This window comes from Patella vulgata, chromosome 1 (assembly GCF_932274485.2).
Source record: "Patella vulgata chromosome 1, xgPatVulg1.2, whole genome shotgun sequence".
Lineage (NCBI taxonomy): Eukaryota > Metazoa > Mollusca > Gastropoda > Patellidae > Patella > Patella vulgata.
Genome location: NC_065879.2, coordinates 32,118,533 through 32,138,060, shown reverse-complemented (window position 1 = coordinate 32,138,060; position 19,528 = coordinate 32,118,533). Strand labels below are relative to the sequence as shown.

General features: G+C 34.0%; 1 protein-coding gene across 2 annotated transcripts in view; it reads left to right on the top strand.

Annotated features, from left to right (window-relative positions):
* Positions 1-19,528, top strand: part of LOC126828354 (26S proteasome non-ATPase regulatory subunit 1) — a 253,794-nt gene that overhangs the window by 208,454 nt on the left and 25,812 nt on the right. For both annotated transcript variants that reach the window (XM_050558095.1, XM_050558091.1), the window contains exon 22: positions 10,836-10,952. In XM_050558095.1, coding sequence (XP_050414052.1) covers positions 10,836-10,952 — 117 coding nt within the window. The remainder of the gene's footprint in view (positions 1-10,835; positions 10,953-19,528) is intronic.

Below are 19,528 nucleotides of genomic sequence, written 5' to 3'. Positions count from 1 at the left end.
TTAACCCTGTAGAGGTCACATTTTTTATTCGATTTAGAAAACCATTTAAATATATCACTGTTAGGGTTGAGTTTGAGTTTTGTGAAAATCGTACCAAAACTGCTGGACAAAATGACCGGTCCTTAAATGCAAATAATGTAAAAATATAGTATATCAACAGTCCTTCACTTTTAAGGCGCACTTTCGCTCTTGTGCCTCCCGACGCACCTCGACTTATATTCGGGGGAGTCATTAAGCTAAATCGCTCTCCTAAATATTGAGATTCATAAACTACCTTACTTTCAGTTTTTGTTTATTTTTAAAACTGCATATGTTTGATGAGTATAATGACCTCCTCTTCGAGCAATGAGCGTTTCCATGGTAAAACTAGCGTTGCCATAATTGTTCACCAAACATATTGAATGCTGATGTAAGGCTCGTTTTAATTGGATAGCAGTTTAAAACCAGCCAATAGAATATGATGTTACTTGACAGCCTAATGTGTTGCCGGATGTTGATGGAGAATATCCATGGGAATGACATACGTCTAATAATAACATTTTGTTGTTTAAAATGTTTTCATGTACGGTTTGTCTCATTGGCAATGTGTTGTTTATCGCTATCAATATGTCTGGATATGGTTAAAACTGTCAAATATGCGACATTTTTAAATTGGAATTACTGGAGGGCAAATAGCCATGGAGGGAGACAAAAATGGGTTTGTGAAATTAATCAAACTGACGGAAATTCGTGGAACATACAAATGACATAATAAAGAGAATATGAGACAAAACTAAAGTATATATAAATACAAAGTAGAATTACTCTAGCAATATAATTCAGATTTATTTTTTTTACGGGAGCCTTTTTCTCAATTTTTTATGGCTCCCTCACCATTTCGTAAACGTGAAGGACTGATATCAAAGTTGTGAAGCCTCCAGAGGTCACAATTTTGATCCAATTTGAATGAAACTTTAAATTTTTGTTTATATCAGAAAGGTCTTGGTTCCCTGTGCTATTTGCACATATCTGTAACTTCCTGGATAATGGCCCCTTATTGTACGAAAAATCACGTTTTTAGCTTGTGGACCCCCTAGAGGTCACAATTTTTATTCGATTTTAAGAACCGTTTAAATATATGTTACACCATAATGGTGGTTGAGTTTGAATTTCGTAAAAATTGATTTGAAACTGGCCAACAAAATGGCCTTTCCTTGGAGTCCTTGTAAACAAATAGTGTAAAAGTATGTTATACCAAGGTTGTGGACCCTCTAAAGGTCTCAAATTTTATCTGATTTTGATGAAACTTGAAATATTTTTATATCCCAAAGACTAGGTTCCTGTAGATATTCATGCATCTAACTTCCTGGATTATGGCCCTTGATTGTACGAAAAATAGCTCCTTTTGCAAAATGTGGGCTTGTCTTGCATGGCAACCGCTTGTTTTTTCGAGGGGGTCATGTTCCGAACTTTCCAAAATTTGATTTAGTTGGAAAGCCACTAGTCCTTTTTTTTTAAATTAAGAATTCTGTATTCACCTGTGATAACAGGAAATGCTATCATGTGGAACCTCGTGTAGACGCATGTCTAAATGAACTTAATATTGAATCTGAAGTTGTGTACCATCATGCAGTTGTTCCATAATTAAAAGATTGGCACGTTGCTGATGACGTAAATGATGCACAAATATGGAACCACAATTGCTTTAGAATAAATTATAGATGAAATCCAATTAATTTTCTCATTATAATCTCCATGTCTTAGCATTCCATTTCATTGAACAGACTGACTATTTTCTAATATTTATATCTTAAACATTGTCAACCTGACATATGAGTGTAAAGCCATATATTATCTGAATCGTACCGGACCGGTACTTAATATTTCTGGACTATTTAGCTTTATCCAAATATCCTTTAGGTAGAATTGCTATGTATAAATTGAATGATGTCTTAATTATGTACTTAATTGAACCTTGGAATCAAACTGAAATGAACTGACCCACTTGACCTAAATTGATTTATCTTTTTAATGAACCTAAAAACATTTCTGTTTATAATATTTACAATAATTTTGATATGATATCTAGATAAATTTGGTGGCACTTTTCATCATAATATCAACTTCTTATTTTTAAATATTTTTTGGGGTTTGGGGGATTTTTTTTCCTAGCTCAAAAAGACTTAACAGGTCAAACATTTTTTTTTCACACACTTGAAAATTCTATGAAACCAGTCGCTTTCAGGACTATCTGTGAAGTTACCAATTTTACGGTTATTAGATAAACAGAAGAAAAAAATTCAATTCCAGTATAGCAGAATGATTTTAATTATCCCTCTTGATAAAGACTGTTATACTTGATTGTCATTCAGTTCTAACTAGATCTTGTTATCATTCTGATCATGACAATCTCCTCCAGTTTCTGTCAAGTTTGTTGCTGGAGATCAGTTAGTTTAAAGGTATAAGATATACAGTTGATTTTTTTTTTTTTTTTTTTTTTTTTTTTTTTTTTTTCAATTTCAGTTATGCTATACACTAGTAGACTGAATCTTCTGTTGAGCATGAATAAGCATGTGAGAACGTAAAATATAAGCCACCTTAAACCAGACAGAATGAATCATTTTAAAGGGATATAACTAAATAAAACTGATGATTTGATTATGCATTTTTATCTAACCCTTTAATAGCATTTGGTACATGTAAATATTGACTACCCCAGTTCCTTGAAGAAAAGGGGGGGGGGGCTGAATGGTTAGCGTGTGTGCGTTGTATCATAAGGTCTGTCATTGAGTCAACTGGCGTGGTTTCGATTCCCTGGTTGTACGTGACAAGAAGTAGGGTCACCTGTCCAACCTTGTGGGTTTTCTCTGGGTCCTCCAGTTTCCTCCCGCTGCTAAAGACCCCTACGCACAAGCGAATAATTGAAATAAAATTGAACCATAAGTTAGTCCCGAAATAACTTGGTTTGTGTCAAGTGGACGTTAAACCCTCTCCCCCTCTCTATCTCTCTCTCAAGAAAATTACAGAAAAGTGATGTTAATAGTGGTACATCCCTGAACAGACTGAAGACCAAAACAGTTTGAAACTGATGTTCCTTAGACTGCCTCAAACTACTCGAATTATGTGCATAGATTTCCATACAGTAGGACCATTTACTAGTTATGACCTTGTTTGTATGAAAGTTTCAAATTAAAATGATGAGCTACTCTGATTTTCTTTTTCAGTTGTACAAGTAATTTGATGATCATGGACATTATAACTTTGTCAAGTATATAGACAGGGTTGTGAAGGCACTTTCATATTGTGGACATTAGGACTTATGTCAGACAGAAAGTTTGTATTCACCGAAAACGTAACCCAGAGCTCAAGATATTTGCATAGGACTAGAAACAAGAGACTAGGAAAAAGAGTTTATTTCAATAAAATTTATCTTAGACTGTACCTTTAAAGATGCATTATGTAACAGCTAAATCTGTTTGCTTCAAATGTTATATAAATTATTATTTAGACATTTATTCACATGACAATCAATTCTTTAGGCTGTAGGATGGCATAGATTTAAACAGATTGAAATATGATCGTCATTTAATTAATGATTTAATTTAAAGATGGAGAAGCAATGCTGAGTCTTGATGAACAAGTATCATTGCTACAATAATAAACGTTCTGTGATACATCTTCTAACACCCAAAACTTTGCTCAAAATAAAGTATATCCTTTTTCATTATGTATTTTTTATACGCCCACATTGAAATGTGGTCATATATTGCTGTTGCCCATGTCCAAAGCTCTAGAGGGTAAAATTAATATCCAATTGACTTTGAATTTATACAGTGTTTAAGGTCATGAGATGAAGAATCCTATTGATTTTCAACAATTTCCAATAATTACTGCGTTATGTTTTCATTACTGACAAAAGGAAACATATGCGACAACCCTTGTTGACTATCTGGATGTCTTAGCTGCTGTTGGAATATATTTCGTTGCCCGACAACTTATCGTTGAACTCTTATAGCTTTGAACTCGTAGCTTGAGTTCTCTATTGGGGATTCAGATTCAAATCGTGTTCTGGATTGTTCAGAAGGGGTTAACAATTCCCATTTTCTCCTTCTTTTCTTGAACGGTAATGTGACTGGGTGACTTCTAAAGACTGGTTCTGGGTTTTACTGGAGGGCACTGTTTCTAACTGGTTTTTATACGCCCACATGGAAATGTGGTTGTACTGTGCTGTAGCCTTCGTCTGTGAACGCTCTACAGACTACATTTATTATCTGATCAGTTTGAAATTTATATTGATTGTTTTCCTGGTTCTAGGTTTTACTGGAGGGGACTGTTTCTTATTGGTTTTTGACTGACTGCTTTTCTTCAGAATATTCTTGGGAGTGAGTAACGGAAAAGTGGTATACCGTAAGGTTGACAATCTGGTGTAGTTTTCTATAAAAAAATAGAGGTCACTGGGTCTTATTTGTTTCATAGTTGGACAGACCATCCAGACTTCATCAAGAAATATTTCTTGATAATTTTCTTTGTGGCATATAATATTCTGAGTAACAATAAAAATGTAACAAAAAACATATGTACACGTCCTGCATATATTAATGTTATGAATATACAAGTTTGTCTATTTAAGGATTATCAAAAATACTGTTTGATTTACTTGGATTGTGAACTGAATAAGGCTGCATTAGTTTTCACATAGAAATGACTGTTAAAGGATTCAATGACAAGTTGAAATATTATTGTCTACAGCCTTTCTAAGAAAGCAGGGGACTATTAAAATGGGTTCGTCCGTCTGTCGGTCCGTCCGTCAGTCTGTCTGTCCGTCACACTTTTTGGGACACAATAACTCTCCTTCTAATTGAGCTAGAATGTTCAAACTTGGTGTAGGTGTTTATTAGGCCACTGCCTTGATGGAGTTCGAAGATGAGCATTATCTGCTTACGGTAAGCAGAGATAAGGAATTTGATTGGTTGATGCTTTGGGACACGATAACTTTAGTTCTAATTAAGTGAGAGTGATGAAATTTGGTGTATAGTTTCATTACATCAATACCTTGACTAAGTTCGATAATGAGCATTTTCTGCTCAGGGTAAGCAGAGCGATAAGCAAGTTGATTGGCCGAGACTTTGGAACACAATAACTCTCCTTCTAATTGAGCTAAAATGTTCAAACTTGGTGTAGTTGTTTATTAGGTCAATGCCTTGATGGAGTGTGAAGATGAGCATTTTCTGCTTAAGGTAAGTAGAGATAAGCAATTTGATTGTTTGATGCTTTGGGACACGATAACTTTAGTTCTAATTAATTGTGATGAAACTTGGTGTATAGTTTCATTACATCAATACCTTGACTAAGTTCGATGATGAGAATTGTCTGCTTAGGCTAAGGAGCTATAAGTATTTTGATTGGTCAAGACTTTGGAACATAACAACAACTCTGCTTCTAATTGAGGTAGAATGTTTAAACTTGATGTAGATGTTCGTCTTGACTGAGTTCAATGATTAACATATCGAGCTAAAGCTAAACAGAGATAAGCAATTTCCTTGGTTGATGCTTTGGGACAAGATAACTTTGATTCTATCTGATAGAGAGTGTTGAAACTTAGTGTATAGTTAATAATCAGTTTGATTGCTCGATACTTTTGAAAAAAATAGATGTGCGATTAATTAATATGTGTCATCTATTTATTTGGGGATTTCGACGGGGGACATCAGCCTCACTGTTGGCTTGTTAATTCTAGAATTGGGGTCTTATGCTATGAGCCCAAGCGAATTATTGATATAAAAATATATAAGTCCTGAAATGACCAGGTTAGAAGTGTCGATTGTCTTCCAGCATCCTCTTCCAGCAAAGAATGAATTTTGAAAAAATGCCAACAAACTCAGTATTTATCAAGTCTGCAAACTGAAGTTAAAGAAGGTACCTTATAATCACTTATGGCAGCACATTGAATGAAGACTTCTTATCTTAAACGATTTCAGTGAGAAGTTATCAACAACTTAATATTCCAAGCTGAACTCTCAAACTATCTTTAACATTTTGGCTTCTGAATTGCATAATTAAACTTGGGATGGCTGCTTTGGAGCATCCACTTAAATGTCATGTGAGAAGATGATGAAGGACCACAATCAACATTAAATGGTTTTTTTTGCAGGATTTGCTATTTCATTGTTTTTTGGAAGAAGAATGTATATTTCATGATAATATGGTTTGATCAAATATATGTATGTTGATGATTAAATAAAATCTTATCTTCACCAAACCAAACCCAAATATAAGTTTTTTTTTGTCCAGTTGAGCCATTGCAACAAATTTTAGATTAACTGCATGTCTCTTATGTTAGGTTGTTATTTTAAGTTGCTGTGAACTAGAATTTATTGTTTTCTGAATCTCACACGCTTGACTTTAATTAACTTGTGACCATCATGTCCTTCCTTATTGATTTAGAGTCAAGTTTTTAAAAGGTCAAATTTAGAAAGGCAAGTGTGTTACCTGAAAAGACGTGTGTGTTAATTCTTACGCATTATGGTTTGCTGGAATTTTCAAAATTGTAAAAGTGTTCTTGTGGGAAGATGAAAATAGATCTGCTACATATATACATGTTTTGTTGTAATTATTATAAAATTAAATGACATCAACTTACTTGTACATTAAAGCACAGTAAAAGTACACAACTAATAAGACTCTCCACAACTGTCACTAATTGGTTATCAGTTTCGCAAGTAGGCAAATCTTCTTCAATTAGTCACACTATAAATGAGCTGTTTGTGGATATAGTCATGTTACCAAGATCTCTGATCCATGAATATTTAGTCATCGAGCTTTAATTTATCAAATTAGTGAAAACCATTAAAAATTATAACTATAACTTATAACTATGCTCAGTTCAGCTAGTGTATCTTATGTGAAACTGTAAATGAAATAAATAAATTATTACAGAATTATGAAAAAGCTGTGGCGATGGGAAATTTAGAATATCTTTGACTATTTTTAAAATAAATTTTAGATTATACTGAGTGTTGTGTTGATAATTAATGATGAATGGCTGGTAGTAGAACAATAAAAGTTAATTGATATGTGGGAATCTAATCAATGGCGTGAAGCTGAAGCGGTCCATTGTTCGTCATTCACTCAGGTGTCATAAGAATTTTCAGAACAAAACCACTTCACTTCTACTTTTACGGCCACGCACGGTGTAAACGAGATAATTATTCTGAACAGGCCATAAAATTTTATAATTACATAGCAGAGGTCGATCGTAGCCATGTTTGGAAATAGTCTTTCTTCAAAAATGCACTATTTTTCCGGTGTGCAAAATGAACAATGGGTCGGGTCTAATTTTGGTCATTTTCTATAGCCCTAGATCTCAACTGACATATACGGCCGACATGGAACCCATGGTATGGTCCATATTATTCTGAGAGCTTAGTATTGCAGTAGACCTTATCAGCACAACTCTGCTTGACTTGGTGTCCTCGTCTTTTTCTGCTTCCTTGATTCACAATGTTCCATTAATTGAATGCAATATATTTCCATACTTTTAAAACCAAAATGATATTGATTAATCAGTGTAGTTTATGTGCTAATGAATATCACTTATTATATTTCGATTCAAAGACAAACTAATCTCAGATATTACCTCTACCTACTAATCATCCAAATGTATATGATTACATAGCTTCTGTTGACTTGAGGAATTATTTTTGCCATTGATAATACATGAAGCAATTGATATTTGTCATCAATGTCATCCACAATATCTATACTCATACATCTCGACCAATCCCAACATTTCCTTTCTGCTTGATCAAAAACCGTAACTGACCTAGTTTTATATCTCTATGTTTTTGTAAACTGGGTATTCTCAGGCTTCATCAAGTACATGAACAGGATGGTTCCTTCAAGTACTGTCAAAAATTAGTGCCCAACCTAGGTCACGTGTTCCATCCCTGCATTACCCCAGAAAGTTCATGATTCCAACATGGTTTCCCCTTGTCAGTGATGCTGGACGGAAGGCCTGAAAAAATGAGGTCCTGTGTATACATTGGCATGCATGTATAATCAAAGATCACTTGACAGTTGGAATTTGATACAGTAGGCCATAGTGCCGCTGTCCAGGCAAAATTTCCCTGATTATAGCACACCGTATGGCGTATGCCAGCCTTCATATGATAAACAAATTTTTTGTATAAATAAACTTGTTTGTTGTATTATCTCTACTCGTAAATCAGGAGAAAGACTCCTTTCATTTAAAGATCACACAGGAGATGTGAATAAGTAATTTCTCATAAATAGAATGCACAGGAGACAGTTAAAATATTTAGAATTGTTTTACTTTAAAATGTCATTCTTGAAGAATACCGGGTAGTTCTTTTATATTATCACTATATATATAAGCTTACAGTTGAACTATAATTAAGGTTATGTTCACGTTGGGATGTGCCGCAAATAATCATGTTCAGGATTATTTTCCAGATGTCGGCTGCATTTTTATAGTGTCTTAAGACTACCAGAAAGGTACCAACTTTGATTTCATAAATGCACATTTTGAATCTTCATCAATCAATCATTGAATTTTAATATTGTTAGACGCTTCATTTAGTTTTTCATAGCAATGCAATGTTGAAAAAGGCAAATGTTTAATTACGGTACCTTCATTGCTAGATATGTGAACTTCTCGAAGTCTTTAAATGAGAGGTAATGTCAAATGTCCTAGCATAGTTTCCTTTTCATTCTTCCAGCCAGAAAAGGTGTGGGATTTTTAAAGCCTTACATTTTACATACAACTTTCTGTTATCATCACTCAATAGCATTAGTTTGTTGCTAAATGATTCAGAAAATACCAGTTGAACTGGAATTTTGTCCATGTGCTGTTTTGTTCTATTTTTTATAATTGTTATACGTCTCGGTGAAATTTGTCTTTTAAATCAACATTTATTAGTTATTATTTGCTGAATCTCTCAATTCTTCCAAATATAGCTTTATACCATAAACTGTGTTTACAGTTACTACAAGTTAATGAGCAATTTCGTCTAGCAAACAGCAACTATTCTGGTGCTCCATATTTATTCTGACGTTGGTTAGGAGAGTAATAAAATTTTCTCAAGCGTCTATTTCTAAACATTAAGTAATTTGTGAGTGTGACTAACGATCAGCTAATGAGAGGTATTGATCTGCTATATTGATGATTCCCAGGATGCAGTGGGCAGTTTATATTATTTACCACTTTGGTGTGGTGTTCCCGATTCTGAATTTGACAAGGGCAGATAATTATAGCTGAAGTATAGGCATAAATAATCTAGAATATAGCTTTAAGATATGTCTTCATCCAAGCGAATTAACATGATGTGTCTTATCCAAGCACATGGTTTAATTTGTTTAACTCTCAATCACAACCGCAAATTGAACGAGACTGATTATTTATAAGGATCATCACTGAGATAACCTCCACCCAGACTTCCCAAATTTACAACTTGCATATTACAAATATAAAAAATGTTCTTATTTATTGAAAGAAGTAAAAGAGGATGAAAATGTGTTATTAAGTCCTGGTAAAATCGTTCCTATTTCCTTTAGTAATTGCTGAAATCTCTCTTACGTCAATGGGTAACATTTCTAACCAATAATCAAAACCGGTGATTAGTATGTTGTCATTTCAGTTGATCTGTGTAGGTGACTTCTTTATCTGTATCGTTGCATTGATGATTTGAGAAGTTGGATTTATGATTTATTAATTTTATAATGACATTAACTGGTATACGCCCACATCTGTCCAATTCCTTGTATTATCTCTACAGAGATTTTGATTTTTTTTCAAACTTGCTGATGTTATTCAACTACTCATAGACATGAATTATGTCTAGATGTATGCTTGAATTAAAACATCTAAGCTTATGTAATGACCTGAGAGTAAGGGCAAGTATAAAACGGTTTTCTCAGTACAGAGGAAAGGTGGCTAAATTTATTAACAAAAGTTCATTTGATTATCACTAACATCATCCAGAAATTGCAAACCTAGACTGATTCTAATAGATTATTAATCTTAAATACCCCATTGCTAGCAAAGTTTATGATTATTGGCAAACTTTTTCCTAAAAATCACTGAATTCACCCACAGATTTTATATAGAACCTGCTATCTTCAGTTTTTATTACTGACCTAATGGTCTGCTTTTTATTGATAACAACCCCAAATACATAAAACAGAAAGGAAATTGAAGTTCAATGGTTCATTGTCTGTAATAAATAACATATTTTATCAAGTTGCTGCGCATGCTACAGGTTATTCATTTTTGTTACAATCTCTGATATTCGTTTGCAATATGGCATCCTAGTTAATGTTTCCATATCAAGTTGATGCTGCCATAATGCAGGTATTTGGTATTTTGATGGGTTAATTTGAGATCTATGAGTGATCTTCAATTATATATCAAATAAACTTATGGTGTACATTTCCAAACATCAAAAGATTATTAATTTATATTCCAATATAAGTTAAAATAAGCTTGCTCAAAACTTTAATTAAGTCTTGCAAACTGAACTTTGATACTCTTGGGAGCAATCGCTGTATTTACTATTACCTATTCAACCTGTTGTGTACTTAAATCTTTCATTAATGATATGGAATTTCAGCCTTATAACTACAGGTATTAATATAATTTTAGCCCATAGCTTCTCATTAATTTGGATGAAAGAATTACTATCTCTGAAATCAAGATAAGTAACTACCATACTTTGATACTATAATTGTAGACAAATGTATAAATTAAACACATTGCTCTATTTCCAGGAGTCCTTCTTCATTAGCCCAGTGGGAGTAGGACGTTAAACCCCATTTCATTTCATTTCATTTATTTCCAGGAAGCATTAACACTCCTTGAACCAATGACAAATGACCCTGTCAATTATGTAAGACAAGGTGCCCTTGTTGCTTCAGCATTAGTCCTTGTTCAGCAGAATGAAATTACTTGTCCAAAGGTGAGATAATCTTTAATTTTCTTTATACACAAACAGAACAGAAGAACCCTTTAATTGATTTTCCACAAGCTCCCACAAATGTTTTTATACACCCACATTTTTATCTGGATGTATATTGTCGTCGCCCGTGTCCATCCACAATTTGTTTGTGGACTACAGGTCACAATTCTTATCCGATTTTGACAAAACTTGAAATATAGGTTTATCTCCAAAAGATCTTGGATCCTTTCCTTTCGTTATTGGCATGTATTGGACCGTAACTTCCTGGATTATGGCCCCTGATTGTACAAAAAATCATGTCACAATTTTTATCCGATTTTAAAAAAAATGTTTAAATGTATCACCGATACACCCTAATGATGGTTGAGTTCGAATTTCGGACCTAAACTGCCTGACAAAATGGCCTCTCCTTGTACAAAAATAGTGTAAAAGTATTTAATACCAAGGTTTTTGACTCTCTAGAAGTCATAATTTGTACCTGATTTTGATGAAACTTAATATATATCTGTATATCCCAAATATCTCAGTCCATTTTAATATTCGCGCATTTCAGGCCACAACTTCCTGGAATATAGCCCCTGATTGTACGAAAAATCGCATTTTTTTTTTAGCTTGTTCTCTATCCACTAAACACTAAAATATCAACAGTATTATTTGAGCTGTCTAATAACTTTATATGAAGATACTTCCCAATAGCAAGAACCCTGATTTTTATGAATTCTGACAATGCTTTGGAAAGATATGCCCCTTTGATTTTGTAACTCCACCACTTAAGACATAAGACTATGCAGGTTAAACTAACCAAGATGATTAATTGATGTGCCTTTGTTACAAAGCCTAGTGACACCTATAGGTTTGCAAAATCGTTTAAAAATTTTATGGGTTGCATACAAGCAGATTGAGACGAAGAAACCATATTTCTGCATATCCGTACCATCTAACACAGAATTGCATTGCATCAATACATCAAAGATACAAATTGAGATTTGCCTTGATGAACAAAAAAGGATTCCTAACTTTGAAAATTGATTCTTTGAAAGAAATGTGCTTGCCACAAATTTGGATGACTCCCAGTAACTGTAAATTCTGCAATAAAACAAGTTATCCGTGTGCCAACTGTTGTCATTTGTTTGATATACTGGTACTGTTCATTGATAAAAGTTGTGAATCAAATTATTTATTTTGAATCCAAAAAATTCTATTATGGATAGGAAACTCTTCTTTTGATATTGAACATTTAATCAGCATTGTGGCCAGTAACAAATAGTAACTAATCATAACTACAAAAAAAAACACTTTTCATGGGTACCTGGATTAGCAAAAAATACTAGAAGCTGTCATATTGAATACATGCAAAAATAACAAAATCGGCTGATCAATGTCAAATAAAAAAATAAAAAAATATAGAACCTAAAAACCATCCCGAACCACAGTTCTGATATTATTCAAATTGAGAGATTTTAATTGGTTTCCTTTTTATACGCCCACATTGAAACGTGATCGTATATTGTCATCGCCCCTGTCCGTTGGTCCAGCATCCACAATTGCATGTGGACGCTCTAGAGGCTAAAGTTAATATCTGATTGACTTTATATATGTACAGTGCTAAAGGTCATGAGATGAAGAAGCCTATTGATTTTCAGCAATTTCTGATAATTACTGCCAGAGTTATGGCCCTCGATCACTTTGAAAAATCTTGTGGACGCTCTAGAGGCTAAAGTTAATATCCGATTGACTTTAAATTTATACACAGTGTTTAAGGCCATGAGACGAAGAAGCCTATTGATTTTTAACAATATCCGATAATTACTGTCAGAGTTATGACCCTTGATCACTTCAAAATATCTTGTGGACGGTCTAGAGACCAAAGTTAATATCCGATTGACTTTAGATTTATACACAGTGTTTAAGGTCGTGACACGAAGAAGCTCAGTGATTTTCAATGATTTCCGATAGTTATTACCAGAGTTATGGCCCATGATCACTTGTGGATGCTTTGGAGATCAAAGTTGTCATCTAATTGACTTTAGATTGATTCACAGAGTTTGATTTTAGATTGATACACAGTTTAAGGTCTTGAGATGAATTTTGATAACTTGAACAGCTAAATTCATTTTATTAAATGTTTTTTTATACAAAACAATAACATGGGGCAGAACTAAAAGCAAAACAAATTCTAATGATTCTCTGAGTTGTTACTCTTAATCAGATTTTAGTGCATTATAGATGTTTCATTACCGACAATAGAAAAAATATGCGACAACTCTTGTTGACTGCTCGGATGACTTAGCTGCTGTGGCCGTATGTTTCGTTGCCTGGCAACCTATCTTTATATTGTTATACGCCCACATTTTCATGTGGACGAATATAGTCATCGCCCCAGTCCGTCCAGACAAACTTAAAATATAGGTCTATCTCTACAGGCCACTCTACAGGTCACAATTTTCATCTGACTTTGATGAAAATTGAAATGCATGTTTATAACCAAAAGATCTTGGTTTCTTTTGATATTTGCGCATATATCGGATCGTAACTTCCTGAATTATGGCCCTGATTGTACGAAAAATTGTATTTCTAGCTTGTGGTCCTTCTAAAGGTCACAATTATAATCTGATTGAAAAAAACATTTGAATATATCACCGTTACACCCTAATAACGGCCGAGTTCGAATTTCGTGAAAATGGGACCAAAACTGCTGGACAAATTGCTGCTCCTCGTACGCAAATAGTGTAAATATGTGGTATTTCAAGGTTGTGGACCCTCTAGAAATCACAATTTTGATCAGATTTAGATGAAACTTGAAATATATCTTTATAACCCAAGGATCTTGGTTCCTGTCGGTATTCGCGCATATCGGATCGTAACTTCCTGAATTATGGACCTTGATTGTACGAAAAATGTCTTTTTGATTATCTTGTTCTCTATCCATCTCTGGCAAAATGACCTTTAAATGTGGGTGTATCTGCCTGGCAGAAATATGATTTGTGTTGCCGGTTTCTTATGATTTGAAGTGAATTATAGGTCCCCTACTTGTGATACTGGAGAAACTATAGCTTTTTTCCCAATCTGTTATTAGTTTTCTCTCTCTCTCTCTTGCTGTCTGTTCAAAAAATTCTTCAGCAGCCACCTTCTATATTTCTTCCGCCGCCATTTTGACACAGTAGGAGATGATCAGCTGGCAAAAAATCGTCTTCTTCAGTCTCGCAAAAAAGCCTAGACGAACCTGCTTGTTTGTAGCTAATATAGGTTGCCGCCAGTGGTTTCATGTTCCAGTTCCTACAAGTTATTTGTACCTATTTGCAACCTCGGTAAATGCTATAGGCATTAGAAACATATTAGAATAAAGAGTAAGCTGATTGAATGGTTAATAATTAGATGTATGTCATTAGAAAATAAACATTGAAATTTGTGAAAAAATTTTCTTTTAAAATGGGTTAATGAAATTAACCATTGTGCTAGACAATATGGCTATCGTCAAACAGCAAATTAATCAAACTAATTTCAAAGGTGGAGCTATTGTAAACGGGAGAACAGTTAATCAGTAGAATAGGGAAATTAAGTCGGTATACCATTCTTATTATTTCTTTTCCTCCACCCCCCCCCCCCCCACCACCTAATATTATTTCAACCAACCCACTAACCTTTTCAAAACTTACAATCATCATATGAATTCACATGGTAAACTTTATTGCTTTAAAAAAATCAATGAGTTTTGATAGGGTGTTATTAATGAACATTATCCAATTTCTAGCAGGATAAACATTGTGATATGGAAATGTCTCTTGACCAAAAAGGTTAAAATATCAAACATAATTGTTTAATGGAATTGTGGCAAAAATTTGTTGATATTTTAACCCACAGAATGGAATAATAACATCCATCATTAATTTCTATTTTAGAATCGGCCAGAATCATTGATATTGTTCAGTCAATATGACCTGTTTGTTTGTTTCTGTTTTGTACTTGTATTAAGTACAGGAACATACATCAAAAAATGAATATCGGATAGATTGATTTTAGATTTCTGATAATATCTTTTCTATGGTATAGTTATAATCAATTACATTTTAATACCCTTCAACATTAATGTAGAGTTGTGGACATATATTGTTGTCATCCCTGTTCTTCTATCCAGGATGGTTTTGGGAAAAAAGTTCTCAGAACTCTCGTATAATTATTGAATAATCTGCTGAGTTCCTTTGCAATATTTTGTTTACATATTGCAGACTGTTTGCAAACAATTTTTGTTTACTAAATTTTAATCCCTTATGGTTTTATACGCCCACATTTGTTTGTGAACGTAAATTTACACTGCCCCTGTCCATCCGGACATCCGTTCGCATATGCTTGTGGACACTCTACAGGTCACAATTTTTATCCAATTTTGATGAAACTTGAAATAGAGGTTGATATCCCAAAGATCTTGGTTTCTTTCGAAATTGGCATGTATTTGAAGGTCAAAATCGTCGCTTCTTGTAAGTAAATCATATTTTTTAGCCGATTTTAAAAACCGTCTCTGTTACACCATAATGACATTTGAGTTTATAATTTTGTAAAAATCTGACCGAAACTGCCTGACCAAATGGCCGCTCCTTTGCGCAAAGGGTGTAACGTATATATATATGTGGACCCTCTAGAGGTCATAATTTTTATCTGATTTATATCTCAAACATGTCGGTTCCTTTTGATAGTCACACATATCATACAGTAACTTCCTGGTTTATGCCCCTGATTGTACGAAAAATCATGTTACAATTTTTATCTGATTTTGATGAAACTGAAAATATACGTTTCTATCCCAAAGATATGGGTTCCTGTCAATACTTGTAGGTAGCGGACCATAACTTCCTGGATTATGGTCCCTGATTGTACTAAAAAAAAAAACGTTTTTTTTTTTTTTAGCAAATTCTCTGTTCATCTTGCAAAATGTGGGCAACTGCTTGTTATCTATTCAAAGTAATTAAGCAGAAGGTTTTTTTATTGAGATGTGTCCAGCAGACAATGGAAACATTTTCCAAATGCTGTTTATATGCATCCACAGGTTGTTAAATTTTGTTGCAAGTGCTCAGACAAAACTTTAAAAGTTCATGGCCCTTAATTAACACGGGAAGAGGTATACAAGATTTATAGTCGTTGATCCACTATGTCATGCAGCTGGCTTCCCGAGTGAACGTGTAATATTGTCTTGCTTAACAAATGCCATTATACAGGAATATATTTTCAACATTCAAATAAATTACTATAAAAATCATCAGCCATTACTTTCTGGCTGAATCTATACCTCCAGCTGGACACAGAAAACTATGTGACCTTCGTATTCTCTGATAATCTTTAGTGCCTGTCCACTATAGGTATCATCATAATGCCTATATATAATATAATAAAAAATTTATCTCGATTAGTGAGAGGTAGAAGTTGTCTGAGGAAATGTGGACTGATTTGAGTCCTCGTAAATCATGTGAAGGCAAAGTTGTTCTTTGTTGTTACTATTATATTCTACTTTATTATAATATTAACCTCTATTCTATAAAATAGTTCTATTGTGATGATGAATTGAATATTTTCATATTTTGAACTGGTTTTTAAATATTTTTTTTTTGTGGATTGATTATTGACTGGTAATTGTCATCTGTAAGTGATCAGTATAATATATCACTGTAATTTATTGTAAGATTCCATTATCCAATCCATAATGGCACAAAGTTATCTAACTTTTATATTGTCATTTCTATGGGACAATGGAATTTAATTTCCTTCTCACACGGACATCGCTTATTATAAATGAGTTATAAACTTAAAGAAGAGTGAACCACTGAAATCTTTATGAGCTTATGATAGAAGTATATTGAATGGAAGTTCTCGAATTATGTGATTTTCTAAAGGAGGAAAAAAATCCATATTTGGACGACCAAGCAACTTTTATGGCCCGCTGACTTAGTTATGGTGGGCGAAGTTGTGAAATGCTGTTACTTTATCGTAAACTGTTTGACTACGGCATCCAATTATTCTCGTTTTAGTGTAAATTGTTTTGGCAGAAAGAGGATGGTTATTAGATTTTATGGTTAGCGCTAATAAATACGCGAGGGTTGAGACTTTGTGAAATTTCTTTCCACTTTGAAGTAGATATTCGTAACAATTCTTTCAATTCTGCTTGTTTCCCTACATGTCCTCAAGACATTTAATATGGACTTTAAAGGAGAGGATCGGATCCACAGTCCACAGATCATTTTTCTAATTTTGTGGTCATCGAAATTGTGTGAGAATTAAGTTTTTTGAACATGTTTTTTTTTTTCTTCCATGATCTGAATTTCGTACTTAATTCAGCTAAACCTCAATGTTTTTATATGCCCACATTTTGCCCTGTCTGTCCGGACGTCCGTCCACAATTTGTTTGTGGACACCCTACAGCAGGGTTCTTAATCCATTTTGAAACGAATCTGCCAGAATTGGGTCAAATGCGGTCCCGGTAGGAACTGCGTTTTAAAATTTTAAGCTTCCATTCCCTTTAATATAACCAGACTTCAACAAAAATTATTCTTGGTAATCTGTTATGAGGAATATCGTTTTCTACTATATGTAATTACCACAAATAGCCTATAACATCAAACAAGTACACTTTCCATATTTAATTCACGTACCGGCTTGAAATTCATGTCAGCAATATTCCTGAATAAATTACTGTAATTGTTTTTAGCGATGGATATAAGTTGATACGGCACCATGGTATTTCTTCATAACCCAATTTGTAGGTTGTTTTGTTTTTTTTCTATCACTAACTTGCAAATGTTTATATTCATTCATCTATCAAGCCTCCTGTCAGCATGTATATAAAAGAAAAAAATCATAACAGTAAACGCTATTTAAAACTTAAACTAGCATCACTGGTTTACTGACCTAATTCTAACCAATGTCACATGTCATATTCCGCATTGGAGATTCATAATTATATATTATTAATGACTGTTTCTCGGTGTATTCGGTGTTCTATCCGAGGATTATATTCAACTAAGATTTAAATTTTACTAACAACTGGTCATTGAAACCATTAAATTATGATCCAATTATTATTTTAATATCTACCGGTACACCTGGAATTCATACGGACCGTCAAAGGCTCGCAATAGATGCACAATCCATTGCGAGATTGTATCGTCTTCCTTCGATTGCCACATGGCCTATTTCCTCAAGGCAACTTACTGGACCTCTTATGAATAATCAGCAAGCGTGTTTTGTTTTTTACTGAATTATCAAAATTACTGTTACTTGTGCTAATTACTCTGATTATGAACCACATGGCCGATTCTTACTAAGGTATGATTGTTATTGTAGCCGACAAGCAAGTTGATTGACTACTTAATTAACAAGTAATAATTAACCCGTTGTAATTTAGCCGAAAGCAGATTGAATTATGATACCATAGTGACCGGTTCAATGTTTTACCAATCGGCTTGATTGAACTTCAAGCGGCTAAAGCCGACAAAAAACAGCCAATTAAGATCCCTGACCTACAGGTCACAATTTTTTATCTGATTTTGAAAAAACTTGAAATATAAGTCTGTTTCCCAAAGATCTCGGTTCCTTTTGATATTGGCATATATCGAACCATATATTCATGGATTATGGCACCCGATTGTTCGAAATATCACATTTTTAGCTTGTGGACACTCTAAAGGCCTTAATTTTCATTTGATTTTGATGAAACTTAAAATGCTTGTTTATAACCCAATAATCTTGGTTCCTTTCGATATTGGCACATATCTGATCGTCATTTACTGAAGTATGGTCTCTGTTTGTACGAGTGGCTAAATGGGCAAGATCTTGATTCGCTAGCCTGAAGGTCGGGTATTCGATCCCTGCATTGGCCGAGAAAGTTCATCGGGAATTTTCCGACGTGGTTTCCTCTTGTCAGTGGTGCAGGACGGAGGGTCTGACAAGGACAGCCGTCTAGTCATTTGGATGGTACGAAAAACCGAGGTCCCATGTATACATTGACATGCACGTAAAATATCCCTTGGCAGTTGGAATTCGATATAAGAGCAGGCCATAGTGCTGCTGCCTGGGTAAAATTTCCCTCATAGCACACTGTATGGCATATGCCCGTCTTCATTAGCCCAGTCGGAGCAGAACAGTAGGACGTTAAACCCCATTTCATTTCTGTTTGTACGAAAAATTGCGTTTTTAGCTTTGGTTCCTCTAGAGGTCACAATTATTATCCGAATTAAACAAAATGCTTGAATATATCAACGTTACACCATAATGTTGGTGGAGTTTGAAATTCGTGAAAATCGGACCAAAACTGCCAGACTTTATAGACTTGTGTTCATAGGAGATTCTCTATATATCCCAAATATCTCAGTCTCTTTCAATATTCACACATTTGAGACCATAACTTCCTGGATTATGGTCGCTCGTTGTACTGAAAATCACTTTTTTTTTTAGCTGTTCTCTATCCATCTCTTGCAAAATGTGGGAATATCTTGCCTGGCAATCGATGGTCCATAATATTTTAAATTAAAAACATGAATTAGAATTCAATATTGGTCTATACAAATCAATATTCCTGTTGTTATCTTGCC